This window comes from Nanorana parkeri, unplaced genomic scaffold (genome assembly GCF_000935625.1).
Source record: "Nanorana parkeri isolate BGI_ZX_2015 unplaced genomic scaffold, ASM93562v1 scaffold147, whole genome shotgun sequence".
NCBI lineage: Eukaryota > Metazoa > Chordata > Amphibia > Anura > Dicroglossidae > Nanorana > Nanorana parkeri.
The window spans coordinates 1,937,031-1,955,594 of NW_017306415.1; the positions used below are offsets into that span (position 1 = coordinate 1,937,031).

At 42.4% G+C, this 18,564-nt stretch overlaps 1 protein-coding gene across 1 annotated transcript in view; it reads right to left on the bottom strand.

Moving 5' to 3' along the window:
- Positions 1-18,564, bottom strand: part of LOC108785177 (NXPE family member 1-like) — a 49,033-nt gene that overhangs the window by 21,031 nt on the left and 9,438 nt on the right. The window contains exons 3-4 of the mRNA XM_018554213.1: positions 15,249-15,340; positions 12,283-12,346 (exon numbers count right to left, since the gene is read on the bottom strand). Coding sequence (XP_018409715.1) covers positions 12,283-12,346; positions 15,249-15,340 — 156 coding nt within the window. The remainder of the gene's footprint in view (positions 1-12,282; positions 12,347-15,248; positions 15,341-18,564) is intronic.

An 18,564-nucleotide genomic window follows, 5' to 3' on the forward strand; every position in this document is an offset into this window, starting at 1 on the left:
CCCAATGATGTTTTTTTATTGCACTTCCATTGCTAAATTACAGTTCCCTGGCATTGCAGTAAACAATGCATTGGGTAAGCTGGGTGAGGTCAACGATCGTATATAGTCAAACACCAAATTAGGTCAATGACGTTGACCCGGATCCCCGGCTTATTTTGTTTTGAGAACAATGGAGAAGCTGAGTTGGACTAGAACCCAAATTTCAGTTGAATCCAAATATTATCCCTGTTGATTATATGGCACCAAAATCTGTCCAAAGTGAGCACATAATGGATATATAACAATACCATGATGGCATATACAAGTCCATGAAATATTATGAATGAAAAATCACTGAGAAGTATTTTCCCACCAATGAGAGTCAAACCTGCCATAAAAATCTGAATATTATTGGCGCTACAAGAGAGATAGAAAGTTGGTTCATAAAACAGGCTTCGGCTCGATTCCCTGTCCCTGACCCAGTGAGGTGCTCTCTGTCTGTCTTGCTGCAGTGGATTACAGAGAAGTCCGATTAAGGTGAGTTTTAGTCCCTGTTCACTCCTAGACATTGGGGTCTATTCACAAAGCTGCCGAGGGCAGCCGAGTGAATGACCGATCAGAAGTGAAGGACACGCGTCAAACGTGAGACAAGTGCGTGCTTTGATGCGCGTTCACAGAGTGAGTCAAAAACGTGCAACACACTTGCAATGCCATTACTTTTTAATGGAACCCAAATGCGGCTGGCAAAATGGGTGTTTTTCTCGCGTTTGGACAGGTGTTAAAATGCTCACAAGCACAAGAATATAACTCAGTGGGGAGAATTTATCAAAACCGGAGCAGATACAATCTGGAGCAGTTGCCTATGGCAACCAATCAGCATCTCCCTTCAGTTTGCTGATTTAAGATTTGAAAAGGAGATAGAGAAGATGATTGGTTGCAGTGCAAATTTGCTCCAGATTTTTTTGCTCCAGTTTTGATAAATTCCCCTCAGTATGTCTGTAGCAGAATCTGCAACATGATCTACTTCCTTTGTTTTTTGCATGTGCAGCACTGATTGAAATCAAAGGGCGTTGCAAATGTGCACAGTATGCAAAGGTGTGAACGGGGACTTAAAGGCTAGGTTTACTTTTTAGACCGTATTCAGGGTGTAACATGAAACATGGTCACATTGATAACCTCCAACCTTAATCCTTCCCCCCCTACTTACCTGAATCATGGGATTCTTCCCTCACAAAGTCTCCTGTCACTAAAGAAGAACTCTAGGCAAAACTTTGATTAATCCTTGCAGTGGAGCTACCTACGTACTGCAAGGGTTCAATGATTGTTTGGTCTAGGTTATACTCACCTGAACCGCAGAGCTGGCTCATTCTTAGATCGGTCCTTCCAGCCTCTCTTCTCCTCCTCTGCTGCAGTCTAAGGTCCCATAAATCACCATGTTCTATACACTGTGTATAGACATGAGGATCAGCGGTGTATTTACCTTTGCCGTTGCCCATGGCAAGGCAGCAACGCTGCCCAGCCTCGCGGCAGATACGCCCCTGATGAGGATGATGAGGAACATTTCAATGCTACAACGTAGGAGAAGACAGGCTTCAGAGACCGAAGAAGCAGGGAGCCGGCTGAGCAGTTCGGGTGAGTATAACTATCAGTGCAGCCCCCTCATCTATCTCACAAATTCTTTGACAGGATCTGTGAATGGAGAAACTATAAATTCTGTCTGCCACTGCGGCAGAGGGACTTTTAATTCTTTGAATTACACTCATCCCCATAGTTAGAGCTGACGTGTGACAATGAAACTCTCACATTCCGGCTCTATTGATCGTATAGAACATGATGATTTATGGGACCTTAGACTGCTGAAGAGGAGGAGAAGAGGGGAAGTGAGCGAAAACATACCATCGCTCGCTCACTTTCCGATCATTTCCCTGCAGAGAGCGGTGAACGTCAGTCATCGCTCCCCACATGAATTCCCCACTCCGATCCTCCAGCGCTGACTGGAGAAACGAACGGGGGAGCGGGCGTGCACAGCTGGCTCTACCTCTAGATAGGCAGGGCCCGCTGTCAATCAGCCAGCGGGGTGGATCTCGACAGTATTGCCGGGATGCGTCCTGGCTGCAACGCTCTCAGCATTTAGAGGGCAATAGCTTGCTATATACTGAGCTTTGTGTCAGAGGAGGACCTTAGTATATGTCCTCCCGTGACCCTAAAGAGGACTATGGGATAATAAGGTTACCCAATAGTTCTCTTTCAATGGAGTACAAGTACAATGACATCACCACACTTGTAGGTCGTTCATACTTCTTCCCTTCCCTTCGCTGAAAGTCCATACCTCAGTACGGACAGGGGCTGGGAGGAAGAGTCTTCATGAGCCAGAGGATCACACCCATGATCCACTGATGCTTTGCAGTCATAAATGCAAAAAATAATAAATGCAAATTTTTTTCTTTTATTAATGTGTGTGCATTTATTATTTATTTTTGCAAAAACTGGACTATGCCTTTAATACAGTCACAATGTGTGCTGGATAGCATTAGCTGCCCATGGTTACTTTTACTTTCTGCATGACAAGACTCTTTCAATATTACTTTAAACACACATGATCAGAGATGTTCGGTGCAGAAACTATATCCTCGGAATGACCCTTTTCTCCACAAATAAGAATAAAGAATATATTTTTGTGAAATGACCCAGTACAGTGTCTTTATATGAAAGTGATGTATTACTGTCAAAAACTACAGGTAGAAAAGAGCTTTAATGTATGGTACAATGATTCATGTTTCATGATGATTCAAGCTTATATTTAGTCAGGGTTAGCAATGAAACCTGCAAGAGAACTTGTATGTTGGTGGCCTGAAGCCTGTAGAACAGATATTACAATGAGGAAACTGGACCAATGTAAAACTGTAAAGTGATTTATTGCTGGCATACTCCTTTGTATGCTGGCAGTAATCCACGGTTATGGGTGTAGGTATCCTGTAAAAAAAAAACAAAAAAAACTGCTCAGTGAAGAGCGCATATGATCACTTTTAAATGCCTAATTCTTCAATGCTAATTAAAAAATTTCAGTTTATTGGTCCTCTTACTCAATTTCCTGGCTAGGGCGGGTTGCGGCCGCCAAAATGTCTTATCTCCCGAACCTGCTTTATCTATTCCGAGTGCTCCCAGTGACGGTACCCTCGCATTATTTGAACATATTTCAGGGACAAATCCTTAAATATATCTGGCAGGGCCGTAAGCCCAGGGTCTCTAAGTCGATTCTGCACCTGTCTCGGGGGGAGGGAGGCCTTGGAGTCCCCAATATAACCAAATATTACCAGGCAGCCCAAATTTCACAGCTAACGAAATTGCATGCGTCCACAGAGACACCCCTGTGGGTGGCGCTGGAAGCGATAGATTGCAGCCCTCTCCAAATACAGAACCTCTACACCTGCAGATAGAAAGTCATTGACTAACCCCATCACCCTGCATTCTCTCAAGGTTTGGGATGGGGTTAAATACTCTGGAGGACTGATGTCGTCTCATAGACCCCTCCTCTCCTTTCTATATAACCCCTCATTTATACCGGGGATGGAGTCGGATCCGGCCTATCAACACTGGGTCACAGCAGGCATTACACAGATCCATAAGCTCATAATTTCACGCTAACTTTCCGTAAAAATCCTGATTACTATTGGTCAGTCCCATTGGCCTGAACCATGTCTCTGCCAGCCGATGAGAAATAACACTCTGACGCACTGTACCACAATTGTACGCTGGAATATTCATAATGTATTCAATCTTAGTAATAATCTTATGTTAATTGCATTGAATGTCTGAGGCGTGTGTCCTACCATCTGTTCTGGTAGAGCCTGCAATGTTTGTACTTTCTGAATCTCTATATTCTAATAAAAATTTATTGAAATAAAAAATAAAAAAACAAATTTCAGTTTAAACCATTGTATATTTTGGATTGCACGTAAAGTTGTTTTTAAACTGTGCTATATGCAATTACCTGTACTCACTAGTTACACTGTCAAATACATTTGTATTCAGGTTAACATGTAATAGGGTTACAAGACAGTGCATGTATGGTTGCATTCATATTAGACCAATGTACATAAATGCAATGCATCTCCATGTTGGACCTTGGCGCTGGTCGTTAACTGCGAAGGTAGACTCTCAGGTAGATAGAGTAAATGATAAGTGTGATAACTGCAGCAGGCTCAGTGAATGTGACAGGTGGTTGTTCCGTCACATAAAACCTGATGAGTCATCAAGGAAAGCCTGTTATTGACGTAGTGCCAGTTATTTGAAAGGTGGTGCAAGGGCACTGGCGGAACTACAAGGGTTGCAGCGGTCGCAATTGCGACCGGGCCCTGGCGTTCCGCCTGCTGCGGGGTGGGGCCAAGCGAGGAAGAAGAGGGCCCCCCAGGGATCGGCAAGGTGTCCATACACGGACACCGGTGTCCGTGAATGGTGCTTGCAGAGTCCGCCGCGGCCGTACATTACATGTGAAATGAGTTGGTACGGTCCCGGCCACGACCCCCCCTGTACAATTGCGGTATTTTGGTACCTTCCTGTTCACATGCAGGAAGGGGTTTTTTCTTTTGGGGGGGGGAGCTTTCTTTTTAGTGGGTGAGCTGAATAATAGATGCTCTCCACTTAGCTCTGCCCCCTGGCCGCCGAGACGAGGAAGAGGGCCCTGCAGGAGAGCTAAGGTAAGTCTGGATTGAGGGGGGGAGTTGGGGTGCTGGTGGTATTCTGCATAGCTGACTTTTATAATGTATTGCTGGGACTTGTAGTCCCGCATAGTTGGTGGTATTCTGCATTGATTATAAATGATTATACAGTAATGCTGAGTAGCACCAACTATGTAGGACTACAAGTCCCAGCAATGCATTATAGTGGGGGGGGATGCTAGTGGTATTCTGCATAGCTGACTTTCATTATAATGTATTGCTGGGACTTGTAGTCCTGCATAGCTGGTCACTTCTTTATTTTATCTCATTTAAATACATGTGAATTGTGATATTTTGTGCAAAAGTTTAATTTCTTTTTCAAATATTAAAGAAGCACTCCATGCATTTAAAAAAAAAAAAATTCTATTGCAATGGGGCTACTTTTTTTAACACCGGGATTAAACGGGTTCTAAGGACGGAGGACGCTGAAAACTACTCCGATTAATCAAAGCGTGTGCTAGCTGTTAATACACAGTCGTTCTTTGCAGTGAGTGCATACCCATTAGGGGAATCTTTCCTGCGGGACCCGTTAAGAAGCATGGATTTTTGGAACACATCTGATTGTTTTCACTTGGAGTTGCTGGATTTGCACTGAATGAGATTTGGAAATAAGCTTTTTGTTTTTCCATTCTTTATTTTCCCTTTTAAAACATTTTTGACACTTTGTGGACTGTTTTGGACGTATTTATTTATATTTATAGTATCAATTCACATGGTGTGATTTGTCAAAATCATGTAGTAATTATTGTGTAATTACTTTATTATTATCAGTCCCTAATTTTGCATAGTCAATTAATCATAATATTTATATTTAGACACCTTCAAAGCACTTTGAGTGTTTTCCACGGAAAGGTTCTGAGCGCTGTACCATTTTGCTTTGTTGACTAATATCATATGTATCAGTGGGAATAAAATCAGCCCCATATCATTGGTGTCAGTGGAATAAAACAAGCTCCATATCATTGGTGTCAGTGGGAGAAAAATGAGCCCTGTATCATTGGTGTCAGTGGGAGAAACATTAGCCCCATATCATTGGTGTCAGTGGGAGTAAAATAAGCCCCATATCATTGGTGTCAGTGTTATAAAATAAGCCCCATATCATTGGTGTCAGTGGAAGTAAAATAAGCCCCATATCACTGGTGTCAGTAGGATAAAACAAGCCCTATATAATGGTGTCAGTGGGAGTAAAATAAGCCCTATATCATTGGTGTCAGTGGGAGTAAAATAAGCCCCATATCATTGGTATTAGTGGGAGTAAAATCAGCCCTGTATCATTGGTGTCATTGGGAGTAAAATCAGCCCCATATTGTTGGTGTCAGTGGAAGTAAAATACGTCCCATATCATTGGTGTCAGTGGGATAAAACAAGCCCTATATCATTGGTTTCAGTGGGAGTAAAATAAGCCCCATAGCATTGATGTCAGTGGTGGTAAAATCAGCCCCATATTATTGCTGTCAGTGTGAGTAAAATCAGCCCCATATTATTGGTGTCAGTGGGAGTAAAATCAGCCCTATATCATTGGTTTCAGTGGGAGTAAAATAAGCCCCATATCATTGATGTCAATGGTAGTAAAATCAGTGTGCCATGATGCCTTTCTACTGTTCTACTGTTCAAAGCCCATTTCGTGTGCACCTTACTGTACAACTGGTAACAAATTGTTGAGTGCGTTTGTCGTTTGTTTTGCTTTACCGATTTGGTGCAGCGACGCATGGGGTTTCTCAGCTGCCAATGGGATGTGCGGGATCCCTTGTGTGTTTCTGTACCTTTAAGGAGGTGGGGCGTCCTCCTGACAAGCCTGCACCCAATTTGATATCTTCTGCCCCATGTGCTCCAAGATGGAGACTCTCATAGTTTAGAGTTAGGACCGCACTATAAGAGGTGCCTTGGCGCGGCAGTGCGGCTTACACATCCTTTGCAGAAGACGTGTATCCAAACCTCTGTCATTGTCCTTAGTGGTGAGACAAGTTGTTTTACATGCTAGTTTGTGAGTGTGCCATGATGCCTTTCTACTGTTCTACTGTTCAAAGCCCATTTCGTGTGCACCTTACTGTACAACTGGTAACAAATTGTTGAGTGCGTTTGTCGTTTGTTTTGCTTTACCGATTTGGTGCAGCGACGCATGGGGTTTCTCAGCTGCCAATGGGATGTGCGGGATCCCTTGTGTGTTTCTGTACCTTTAAGGAGGTGGGGCGTCCTCCTGACAAGCCTGCACCCAATTTGATATCTTCTGCCCCATGTGCTCCAAGATGGAGACTCTCATAGTTTAGAGTTAGGACCGCACTATAAGAGGTGCCTTGGCGCGGCAGTGCGGCTTACACATCCTTTGCAGAAGACGTGTATCCAAACCTCTGTCATTGTCCTTAGTGGTGAGACAAGTTGTTTTACATGCTAGTTTGTGAGTGTGCCATGATGCCTTTCTACTGTTCTTCTGTGGTAGTAAAATCAGCCCCATATTATTGCTGTCAGTGTGAGTAAAATCAGCCCCATATTATTGGTGTCAGTGGGAGTAAAATCAGCCCCATATCATTGGTGCCAGTGGGAGTAAAATAAGCCCCATATTGTTGGTGTTAGTGGGAGTAAAATCAGCCCCATATCATTGGTGCCAGTGGGAGTAAAAAAAGCCCCATACCGTTGGTGTCAGTGGGAGTAAAATAAGCCCCATATCATTGGTGTTAGTGGGAGTAAAATCAGCCCCATATTTTGACACTGTTGACCACCCGCTGCTCCTCAAAAAACTCCACTCGCTTGGCCTACAAGACTCTGCTCTCTCGTGGTTCTCCTCCTACTTATTTATGCGCTCCTTTAATGTCACTTCCAATTCTAACTCCTCCCCTCCTCTTCCTCTTTCTGTAGGGGTCCCCCAAGGCTCTATCCTTGGACCCCTTCTCTTCTCTATCTACACCTCCTCCCTTGGTCAACTAATAACCTCCCATGGCTTCCAATACCATCTCTATGCTGATGACACTCAAATTTATCTTTCCACTCCACAACCCTCCCCCTCTGTGTCCTCTCGTGTCACTAATCTACTAACTGACATATCCGTCTGGATGTCACAACATTTCTGAAAGATCAATCTTTCAAAAACTGAGCTCTTGATATTTCCTCCAACCCGTGCACCTTCCCCCAACATTTCAGTTGAGATTGATAACACAACTATCCACCCCTCCTCCAATGCCAGGGTCCTAGGTGTCATCCTTGACTCGGACCTCACCTTTCTTCCCCACATCAAATCACAATCCAAACCCTGCCGCCTTCACCTTCGTAACATCTCCAAAATACGCCTCTTCCTCACCAAAGAAACCGCAAAATTACTCATCCACTCCCTTGTTATCTCTCGTCTTGACTATTGTAACTCCCTCCTCATTGGCCTTCCACTACACAGGATATCCCCCCTTCAGTCTATCATGAATGCAGCTGCCAGACTCATCCACTTGACCAACCGCTCAGTGTCTGCAACCCCCCTCTGCCAATCCCTGCACTGGCTTCCACTCGCCCAGAGGATAAAATTCAAAATATTAACAGTCACCTATAAAGCCATCCACAACTCTGCCCCCGGATATATCTCAGACCTTGTCTCAAAGTATCACCCTAACCGTCCCCTCATCCATTGACCTCCTGCTTTCCAGCTCCCTAGTCAACTCCTCCCATACTCGCCTCCAGGACTTCTCTAGAGTCTCTCCCATCCTCTGGAACTCTTTACCCCAACCTGTCCATCTATCTCCCACCCTGACTGTCTTTAGGCGTTCCCTGAAGACTCTTCTCTTCAGGGAAGCCTATCCCACCTCAACCTAACCACTGAACCATCACATTCTCAAACAATTCATCCCCACACAGCTACCTCCTCATGTATCATTTCCCCCTCCTCTTTCAGATTGTAAGCCCTCAGGGGCAGGGCCCTCCTTACCATCCTGACTTGAATTGTATTGTAATTGTAATGTCTTCCTTACATTGTAAAGCGCTGCGCAAACTGTTGGCGCTATATAAATACTATGTAATAATAATAATAATTGGTGTCACTGGAAGTAAAATAAGCCCCATATTATTGGTGTCAGTGGGAGTAAAATCAGCCCCATATCATTGGTGTCAGTGCGAGTAAAATAAGCCCCATATCATTGGTGTCAGTGGGAGTAAAATTAGCCTCCTATGGTTGGTGTCAGTGAGAACAAAAATAGTTGTTCCTTGAGACCGATCTGATGAGAGGGCTTTTCTTGCCCCACCCTTCCAAAACCCCAGGAAGTGGGGACAGGGAGTGTAAGGACACAAGTGAGTGGCCAAATTGCTAATGTAGTGGGTAGATTCTGTGCATAGTTCAGGTGCGAAGACCCAGTGAAAGGAGACTGGGGACAGTCGAGCAGCAGAAAGGCCAAAATAGAATTTAGGAGCAGAGTTGAGGTCACAAGCCAAGGTCAAACCAGCCGGGCAGCAAGGTACCAGATCAGAAGCCAGGAGCAGGGTCGGGTTTGGTAACAGCAGATCAGAACGTTACAGAGGGTAGAAAGCAGAATCCAGTAAGCAGGCCACAGTAGGCTGGCTGAGGTCCAAGGAGAGGTCAGGAGGAAAGGTAAGTGGAAGGCAGGTCGGGTCACAGGTAAGAAGGGAACTGGCTGGAGACAATTCAGCAAATTGTGCACATTACATGACCATTTACTGTATGTAGGACTGCCATTATTGTATGTCCTATGCCAATTCCTGTGTGCCTCCACACTAATTCATGCACATGTCTGTAGATGTATTCCTGTCCGCATTCCTGCTTGCACGCCTGAACGCTAGTGAATGTTTGCGTGCTGGCCCTCCAAAACGCGCAGGACTTTTCTTACATTAGTTCTATTATTATACTACAGTGTTCAGTATTTTTTCTTACCTGATCACATGCTTCCATGCTGTTACTCTGCCTCTATAGTTGGAGTGGGAACTATCCTGTCATTGTTGGGTAGGAGATCACTTTGCCTGACAAGTACCAGCATAATCAGCACTTGACACTCCACGGCCACTTTTGGGGCTGTAAAAGAAGCGGGCCTGCAGGCCACCAGTTAGACAGCACTGCTCAATAATGTAATACAAATAAAAAGTTCAGCAGGGAGTATATGATTCCCTCATGATGACTACACCAGGTCTGCAGACCTAGAAATATGCAAGCACAGCGATCCCACCAGTAGCATTCCCAAGTGATATAAAAAATATATTAGGGGAGTTTAGGTGTACTGGCCCTTTAAGGAATGATCACAACACTGAATAAAATTACTTATATACACAAGGGGCACATCCTGGCATTGCAGGAATACTCTAGTTATTAGGACATCTACTCCTGTGGTTTTGTAAGCTAGATAATCCCAAATCTATCAGTTTCCTTTCTGGGTAATTATGCATACCTAATTTTATAAATGAAGCCAAAGCTACAGTCTAAAAAGGTGGTTTAGTGTTTTTTTGTCTTAGGACTTGTAAAAATATTTTTCATTTTTTTAAGTCCGGTAAAAATTAAATAGGGAACAAAACATTATATAGTCATCATTCTTGCAAGTAGGAAGAGCTTAAGCTTTTCTTTCCCTCTATACTTTTAAAACCTGATGTTTACAGACCTCATTAGTTCAAGACAAAATTTACACACAAAGTAAATTTTTTAAAGCTTACACCGTACATAAAAGGACAGTGCAGGAAAAGGGTATACATATACAATCTTGCAAGTATAGACCAACACGGACATTTCAAACTGTCAAATAAAAAACAAACAACTAATTGTTTAGCCATACAGGCACCTGAGGTTAGAGAAGAAAAAGGGAGGCAGCTTTCTGGTTTGTGTGGTAGAACTGAAAATGGGTAGTCGGGTGTTTATGCCGGCTGCGCTGTCATTTAAGGCGTCTGATGTAATTGACTGGCCCGTGCCTTATTGGTAAGTGCTCTCTTTATCAATTGCAAAGAGGAATTAAAGAAAAAATGAAAGGACAGCCGACATAGCACCCCGCTGATTGTATGCGGGCATTAATATAGTGGAGAGCACACATGTGTACATAGTACCCACTTATATGTTGGGTTATTAAATAAATATCGGGGATGGTGGGGTAAGGAAGAGACCAAGTGGTTTATTAATGATTATCAATAATACCCGAGGTCTGTGTAGGAGAGTGAGGGAGGGAGAAAAAAAAAAAAAAGTTATAATAATTTCAGGAGGGGAGGGAAGGGAAGGAGGGTGTTAGATCAGAGTACGGTATATTATATTAATGCCCCCCGTGTCCGTTATGATCAACTCTTCACATTCTTGAAGAGCTGTGGCATTCAAAGAATCTTCCGTATCTGATTCCTGATGCCCAGCTGTGTGCTGTGGCTCCATCCAGCAGAACACAGTAATGGCATAGGGGCTGGCAGACCAAAGCATGTAGGGGGCCGGTTTCCTAAACACCCAGTAATGTGTCAAATGCAGAAGATTCCTTGGATGAGACATAGCTCTTGAAATAAGCAAAGATTCAGGACAAGGGCAATATGTTAGAATTCATAATTTTCTTTTACAGGGGTCCCTCTATGTTTTTTTAGTAAACATTACATACAAAGAGATTTGAAGATCTAAAGGAGAGCAGTTAAAAGAAATCCTGATCGGGGTGGCTGCAAGGAGAATGGGAAATTCATATAGAACAAGTTGTCCTGGACTTTCTGACATTAACATAATTGCAGAGTTTCCTGGATGAAATTAGCAGTTCACTGATTTTGCTTCTTAACTGTGTGAGCAGCACCGTTTTCCTATAGGTGATGTTAGATGAACATTTTACTATTCTGCGGTCTTTTCAAATGGAAAATGACATTGTGATTTTTCCATGCTGAGCTGATAAAGACCAGTTTAGCATAAAAAAATTGCTTTCTCTGGCATAAATTACTTAAAAAAAGCTTTTTTTTCTGAGATTGCATTCCCTATTTCTGTAAAATGAAACTCGTTGGGTATGTACTGAATCCAAAGGCATTGTCTCTTAAAAGAACTTCATTTATGTTTAGATACCGGTTTGATAAAAGAGGAAGCATGAAACTTACTGTCACACCAAGATACGTTAAACTCAGAAATTTGCTGTGGAATTTCCACTCTGAATTTGAAAAAAAAAGATTGTATTTAAAAAAAAAAAAAAAAAAATTATTTAAAAAAAAAAGATTGTATTTTAATTTAGAAATATGTTGTACATATTATCATAAATTATGCTAGTTCTTTAAAATATATGATAAAGCAAATGTCACGGTCTAGGGACCAGGGCACATGAGCTCCTGTGTTTGCGGAGTTGGTAGGAGTCACAAAAAATAAAGTACATATATCATGGTAGTGACATAAGGACATCTATGCATGTACTGGTTTGATGCTAGTGTAGTATTCACCAAACAACGTACAGTACATTTGAACTGCAACAAAGGAAACAGACCTTAAATCAATTATGTTGATTAGTTATCATGGTGCCCATGCACATGTCAAAGTGAATGTGACAGAAATCTGACCAATTCTATATTCTGACTGCTTCTATTAAAAAATTATCCACAGGTAGGCATTTTTTTACCTTAATTATTACAGAAAATGTTTTACTATATATTGGCCCAAAAACAGAACACGTAGACGTACCTTACAAGCAGACTGTTTTCCAGCGGAGACAGTTGGGTAGCCAATGTCTTCCAGTTCTTGAATTCTGTTAATGAATCACAACTGAAATTCTGGGGTCTGACAGAGTAGAAGTATTCCTCATCTCTCTCATCTATATATGTACACAGTTTTTCTTCTTTACTGAGATTAAAGCCACAGTTGGTTTCTACTTGTTTGCCTGGACTAGTGAATTTGCACAAGTAGCCAACATTCCCATACCAGCTATTTCGTGACTTCCAGAGTGACGAAACGGCTTCACTTGGGTGCATGAGAAACACTCTTACCACTACTTCACCTTCCCAAAATAAGGTGAAATAAACGTGGTATGTCCCATTCTTAAAGTCTTCAATCCTTCCAGAAGCTCCTGCTTGTAAATCAGGATTGGAAATTATTGCTCTTAGATAGTCTCCTCCATAGGTTTTCTTTTTGCCTAAATGGTCATACGCATCAACTTGTACTAATAATTTGTCTCCAACACAATAGTTTTTTGGGGGGACTTGTTATGAACATTTTGCTATTGTTGGCACTTGTTGTGTAGTCAATATGGACAAAAGTCACCTTAGGGATCATTTCATCTATATGACTGAATATCTTATTAATCTGCTTCTGAACTTCTGATTCTTTTTCTAACTTGTTGTCTGTAGCTGTATGGTTCTCTATAGTAATACACTGTAAGAAACAAAAGCATCAAATCATTACATACATTAGAGAGTTAATATGATATATATACAAGTTACAGAATTGTAGCCAAATTGTGTATGTAAAAGAAGATTAAAACATTCATGAAATTGGAGACTATTGAAACGGATGATATTTTATAAATAGAAAGCGCTGAGTGTTTCTGGGGTCACTGGACACTGAGGGTTGCAATAAACAGGATGCATTTTTTCCAATGTTAATGGGGGAGTCCTTCCTGTCTCACGGTGTCTGCATGCGGGTGAACGCGTCCATATACTTACCTTATGTCTCTCCTCGCGTCTCGGCTGAAAATGTGAACTGCGCATGCTCCTGCCCCAAGATGGTTTGCGGCCACCCGATGATCTTCACATTTTCGGACGGGAGCGTGCGGCAAAGACACAGGTGAGTATTAACCTCTGTTACAGCAGTTTTCTTTTCTTTTTTTTTTACACTTTTTGCATAGATCTACTGCTTGCTAGCAGTAACCGGAGGGTTTAATAACCCTTTAATGCTGTGGTTTGTGGTTTGGTTTCTGACAGCACTACAAAATGTGCGTTAAATTCCTGCAAAATAAGGATAGAACATCATTAGGAAGTCTGTTATTACACCAGGTTTAATAACAGACTGTATTAAACAAGGTATAGTAGAGAGGGACTAAGGATATACACTAAAATGCAGTTCCTCCACTGTTGTCCTTCATATCTCATTTACAAATCACCAGCATAAAGCTGTCCATACATTATGAGAATTTCGGCCAGTTGTTCAGGAACACTGTCGGCACCCTTTTGGCCAGCATCCCTCGATTAGCTGATTGAAGAAGCCAGTATGAAAATCTTCGCACGAACAGAGCGGACAGCCAATGAGCTAGGGGCTCTGTTCAGGTATTCTGACAGTGACCGGCAGCCGCTGTCAGAATAAAAAAAAAAAGCAGGGATTTCTCGATCAATGCACTCATAGCCTTGGTGGAGGAATCTGTTCTATTTTTTTTTTCGTTCAGCCTGCGGGTTGAATTAAAAAAATAGAATAGTATATGGCCAGCTTTACTCTTCCGCTGTCTGATCATAAATCCTTTTGGGATGTTATTTATGCATTTTATTATTTCAGTCAGATTTTGGCACTGATCCATTTGGTTCCTCCAACTAAAAACCACAGACCAGCAAACACAGCTTCTATAGTGACAATAGGTTACACATAAATGACAAAATAGATAGGTATGTGCCATGGCAGCTTTGCATAGTAAATTATAAAGCTGATCATGCATTACTCATGAGATTATGTTATGTAACTAGAACATTTGTAGCCTAGCTACTAATTATATTTGTTTTATTTTTAATTGTAAACATTAACTAGACTTACCGAGAAATCAAGGCGTAAACTTAATTCCATTCTGGCACACATATTATAGGCAGCTGAAAGTTATCACTCTTAGCTTTAAAGGGCTGAGAACTGCATTTCATTTTTGTAGAAGGCTGAAACGTTTGCACTGTCTAATTAACAGCACTTATCTTTGTGATAGAGTGCAATTATCTCACAATAACCATGTTTCTTAGAAATTCTGGAATGCGGCCATTGTGTTATTTTTGTGACAGGTTAGGCTACTATAATGACACTGACAATTTTAAAGTCAGGCATCACCTAGAATTTCTCCATATCATTTCACTAAAAAAAACAGTCAAATGCTTGAATTTTTCCTTCTAGTTCTGCCTTGACCTAATAATCAGTGGCTCACAACTTTAATGCACTTCTAAACTCAACAATTAAAGCAGAAGTTCGGGTAAAAATCGTATTAACCCTTACACTGGGGCTACCCCTGCACTGCAAGGGTTAAGTTCTCATTTTTGCCTAGGGTCAAAAATAAAAAAGTTATACTCACCCGATCTTCTTAGGCAGCTTGCTCTTAGACCAATCCCTGGAGCCTCTCTCCATGTTCACTGCAGTTGTCTAAGGTCCCTGAGTATGTACTCAGTGTATAGGACGTGAGGATGCCGAGGGCAGTGCCAGCGCTAGTGTAAGGCAAGACAGGCAGCCGCTTGAGGGCGCCGGGGGCGGTAAAATTCCTTGCACAGGCCCTGCACTGTACGGAGAAAGGGTCTGGCAGCGAACGGGATACGTGCGGTGGGCAGTCAGGGGAGGCGTGGCTTCGGTCATTTATTGTCTGGGTAGAGACTGTGTGGCTTCTGCTCCATGTGTGAGTTTTGAGCTTGCACTTGGAAGGGGTGTAGAAGGCGAGGCAGAGGCAGAATGGGGGCGGGGTCTCTCATTTTCCTTACCTGTGCAGTCGGACTCTCTCGGTGTGTGGCCGGGATAGCAGTCTCTGCCTCTTGTCACTCCTTGGGCTCCTCCCACAGTCTGGGCCTTGCTGCTGGGGGTGGAAAGGCCGCGTCTGTCAGTCAGGCAGAAAACGGAGCCCGAGGGCCCCCTTGGATGCCCCCATGGATGCAGTGCTGTCTTCAACCTGGCCTGCATCAACGACTTCTACTGTGAGAGGTTCAGGACCGACTTCTTCAAGGTAGGACCATGATTGTACCATGAGGTCCCTGTCATGTCCAATAGTGCCAGATGGCTGCAGCCCCCTAAAATGTACTGGGGCACCATGAGGCTGGTCACAATGTACTGGGGTCCTCCATAGCCTCACACAGTGCATTGGGGCCTCCAACAATGTCCTGAGGTGCCCAGAGTTGCCTGGGGAGCTGACTGTCAGTATAGTGGTGTGTGTGTGTGTCAGTATAGCGGGGTGTGTGTGTGTCAGTATAGCGGTGTGTTTGTGTGTGTCAGTATAGTGGTGTCAGTATAGCGGTGTGTGTGTCAGTATAGCGGCGTCAGTATAGCGGTGAGTGTGTGTGTCAGTATAGCGGTGTCAGTATAGCGGTGTGTGTGTGTGTAAGAATAGCGGTGCCAGTATATCGGTGTGTGTGTCAGTATAGCGGTGTGTGTGTGTGTCAGTATAGCGGTGTGTGTGTGTGTGTGTCAGTATAGCGGTGTGTGTGTATGTCAGTATAGCGGTGTGTGTGTCAGTATAGCGGTGTGTGTGTGTGTTAGCATTGCGGTGTGTGTGTGTCAGTATGGCGGTGTGTGTGTCAGTATAGTGTGTGTGTGTGTCAGTATAGCAGTATGTGTATGTGTGTGTCAGTATAGCGGAGTGTGTGTGTCTCATCTGTGGTGAGATATGTACACTGTGCTTGCCCAGAGATCCCACATAACAACCAGAGAGCTCATCAATAATTCACAGTGTCTTCAATATTCACACAGCAACCAGAGTATGTTCATCCCCCTGGACTAACCGGGAGGGGGGGGGATGTCACCTGCACTGTGGGAGGGATCACTGGCTAGGAGGGTATAACCTGTAAAACTGGGATCACAAGTACTACCTGGGTCACTGCCTGGAAGGGGGGTCACCTGAATTATTTGGATCACCTATCCATTGGGGTCACTGCTTGGAATGGGGGTCATCTGTACCACCGGGGTCACCTGAGAGGGGGCATGGCCGGTGTTAACATAAGGCTGCATTGGCAGCCGCGGGGGGTGCGAAAATGCACCTTCGTCTGTGTAGCCAACAATCCTTGCACCGGCCCTGGCCGAGGGACATAGGAGGAGACAGGCTATTCTCACCCGGATCGGAGAATCGGGTGAGTATATCTATGACCTTAGGCAAAAACAAGCCCTGAATCCTTGCAGTGAGGTAACTAGTTTTGATGCTAATTATTTACACTATTTACACTTTTTTTTTCTTCTCGGTTAGAAACTTCACGAACAATGTAAAAGTATTAAAATGTGCGCAGTTCATCGAGTGAGTAAGATAGATTAAAAGGTGTTATGATTTTGTTTTTCTTGATGATTTGAATATGAATGTTGGAATTGTATGTATAAAATGTCTTGTTTCTTTGGTGTTACTTTGAAAAACTCAACAAATATATATTAAACAGTTACTACCAAGAACAACGTAGGAGCATCATTGGAGCAAAAATTAAAGAAAAGTAAGCAGCGTTTTAATGCATCACCCATTTTAGTAGCATTTACAGCAGAACAAAAGTAGATATCCTACCCTGCCTGACAGGGCTGTGCTGTGTGATAGAGCTGTATAAACCTCAGAAGTGGATGGGCAGAAACACAAATCCTGTTGGCAGGTAAAACAGTTGCTGTTTTGCATTCATCAACAGAAAAAAATCCACAAAGTTTGCTCAAATTCCTTTTATTACATATAACTTGACAAAAAGATAATTTTTTAAACCCTTCATGCCCGGGGATCATCAAAGTCTTTGGGACCAGGCCAATTGTTGAAGTTTTCATATAAAGCGGTTTACCGAACAATTAAACAGTTAGGCATAGCAAAATAATTTTTGAGCAGTTTTCTTACACATATTGGGTCTTCATTTGCTAATTTGTTTTTAAAAATACCCTGAATAAAATTTTTACAACACACAAAGGCATTGACAATTATGTAAAAAAAAATGCACTATCAATGTGTTTAATTTGAAAAACATTTTTGTATAATTATTACTATTCCAAATATTTTCACCAAAATATTTTCTCCTATTTATCCTAAATGCATAGACCACAAATATGTGTATGTGGGTTTTGATACATACATCTATGTCATATAGATACCCGCACACCTGTAGAAGTGATTGAGTGGCTATACAGCCACCTGGATCACTTCTACAAAATAAAATCTAATATGTTGCAGTGTTTATCCCCTCCCTGCACTACTTCAGCGGCAACAGTAAAAGGTTTAGCAAGTCTACAATCTGATCAGTAACCACTCACAATGGTTACTATTCTATCCCTATGACAGCAGTCTTCTTCTCCCCCATAGAGACCAGAGTGCTCAAAAGAGAGTTGTGCAGCTGCAAACACTATGGTTTAGGAAAATCATGGGCATACAGTAGTGAATATAGCAGATAGTGGGTTAAAGTAATAATTACTTATTAAAACTCATCAATTACAATTTGTTACCTTTTTTAGTCTTTGACTGTAAAGCAGGCTTAATAGAAGACAAAATACAATAACCACAATTAGTAGACTCTTATGCTTTAGTATGACTTTCATTCTATCTACAAGGTAGAGAGAAAGAGAGAAAGAAATTTGATTGTTAACAATTATATAAAAAATTATATACATGCATTTCTATATTAAATTTTAGAAAAAAAATAACACTTACTATGCTCTTGGTTTAGATGTTCCGTAGAGTGTTGAATCAATGTCTGTGTGACATATAGGGGGTGATTTACTAACCTAAACACACGCACGCACCAGGTGCGTGTGATTTTCACACAGCAAAACGTATTTATCAACCAAAAAGAAAAATCATGCACATGATGCATATATAATGCTGCTTCACAGTTTAGACAAAAATGGTTAGCTCATGCATTTAAATTCCTGCATTCATCAACGCAAGCAACACAACATAGAGCTAATTTACACAACATCACCTTGTAATTCATGCAGGGCTTTGCACAACACCCCTGCTGGGTGTGTACACACTACAAAGGTGTTTAGATTCCACCCATAGATCATGCTGGGAGGGAACACACTACAGAGGTGTATACATGTTCGTGGTGTGTTTATAAGGTTAGTAAATCAACCCCA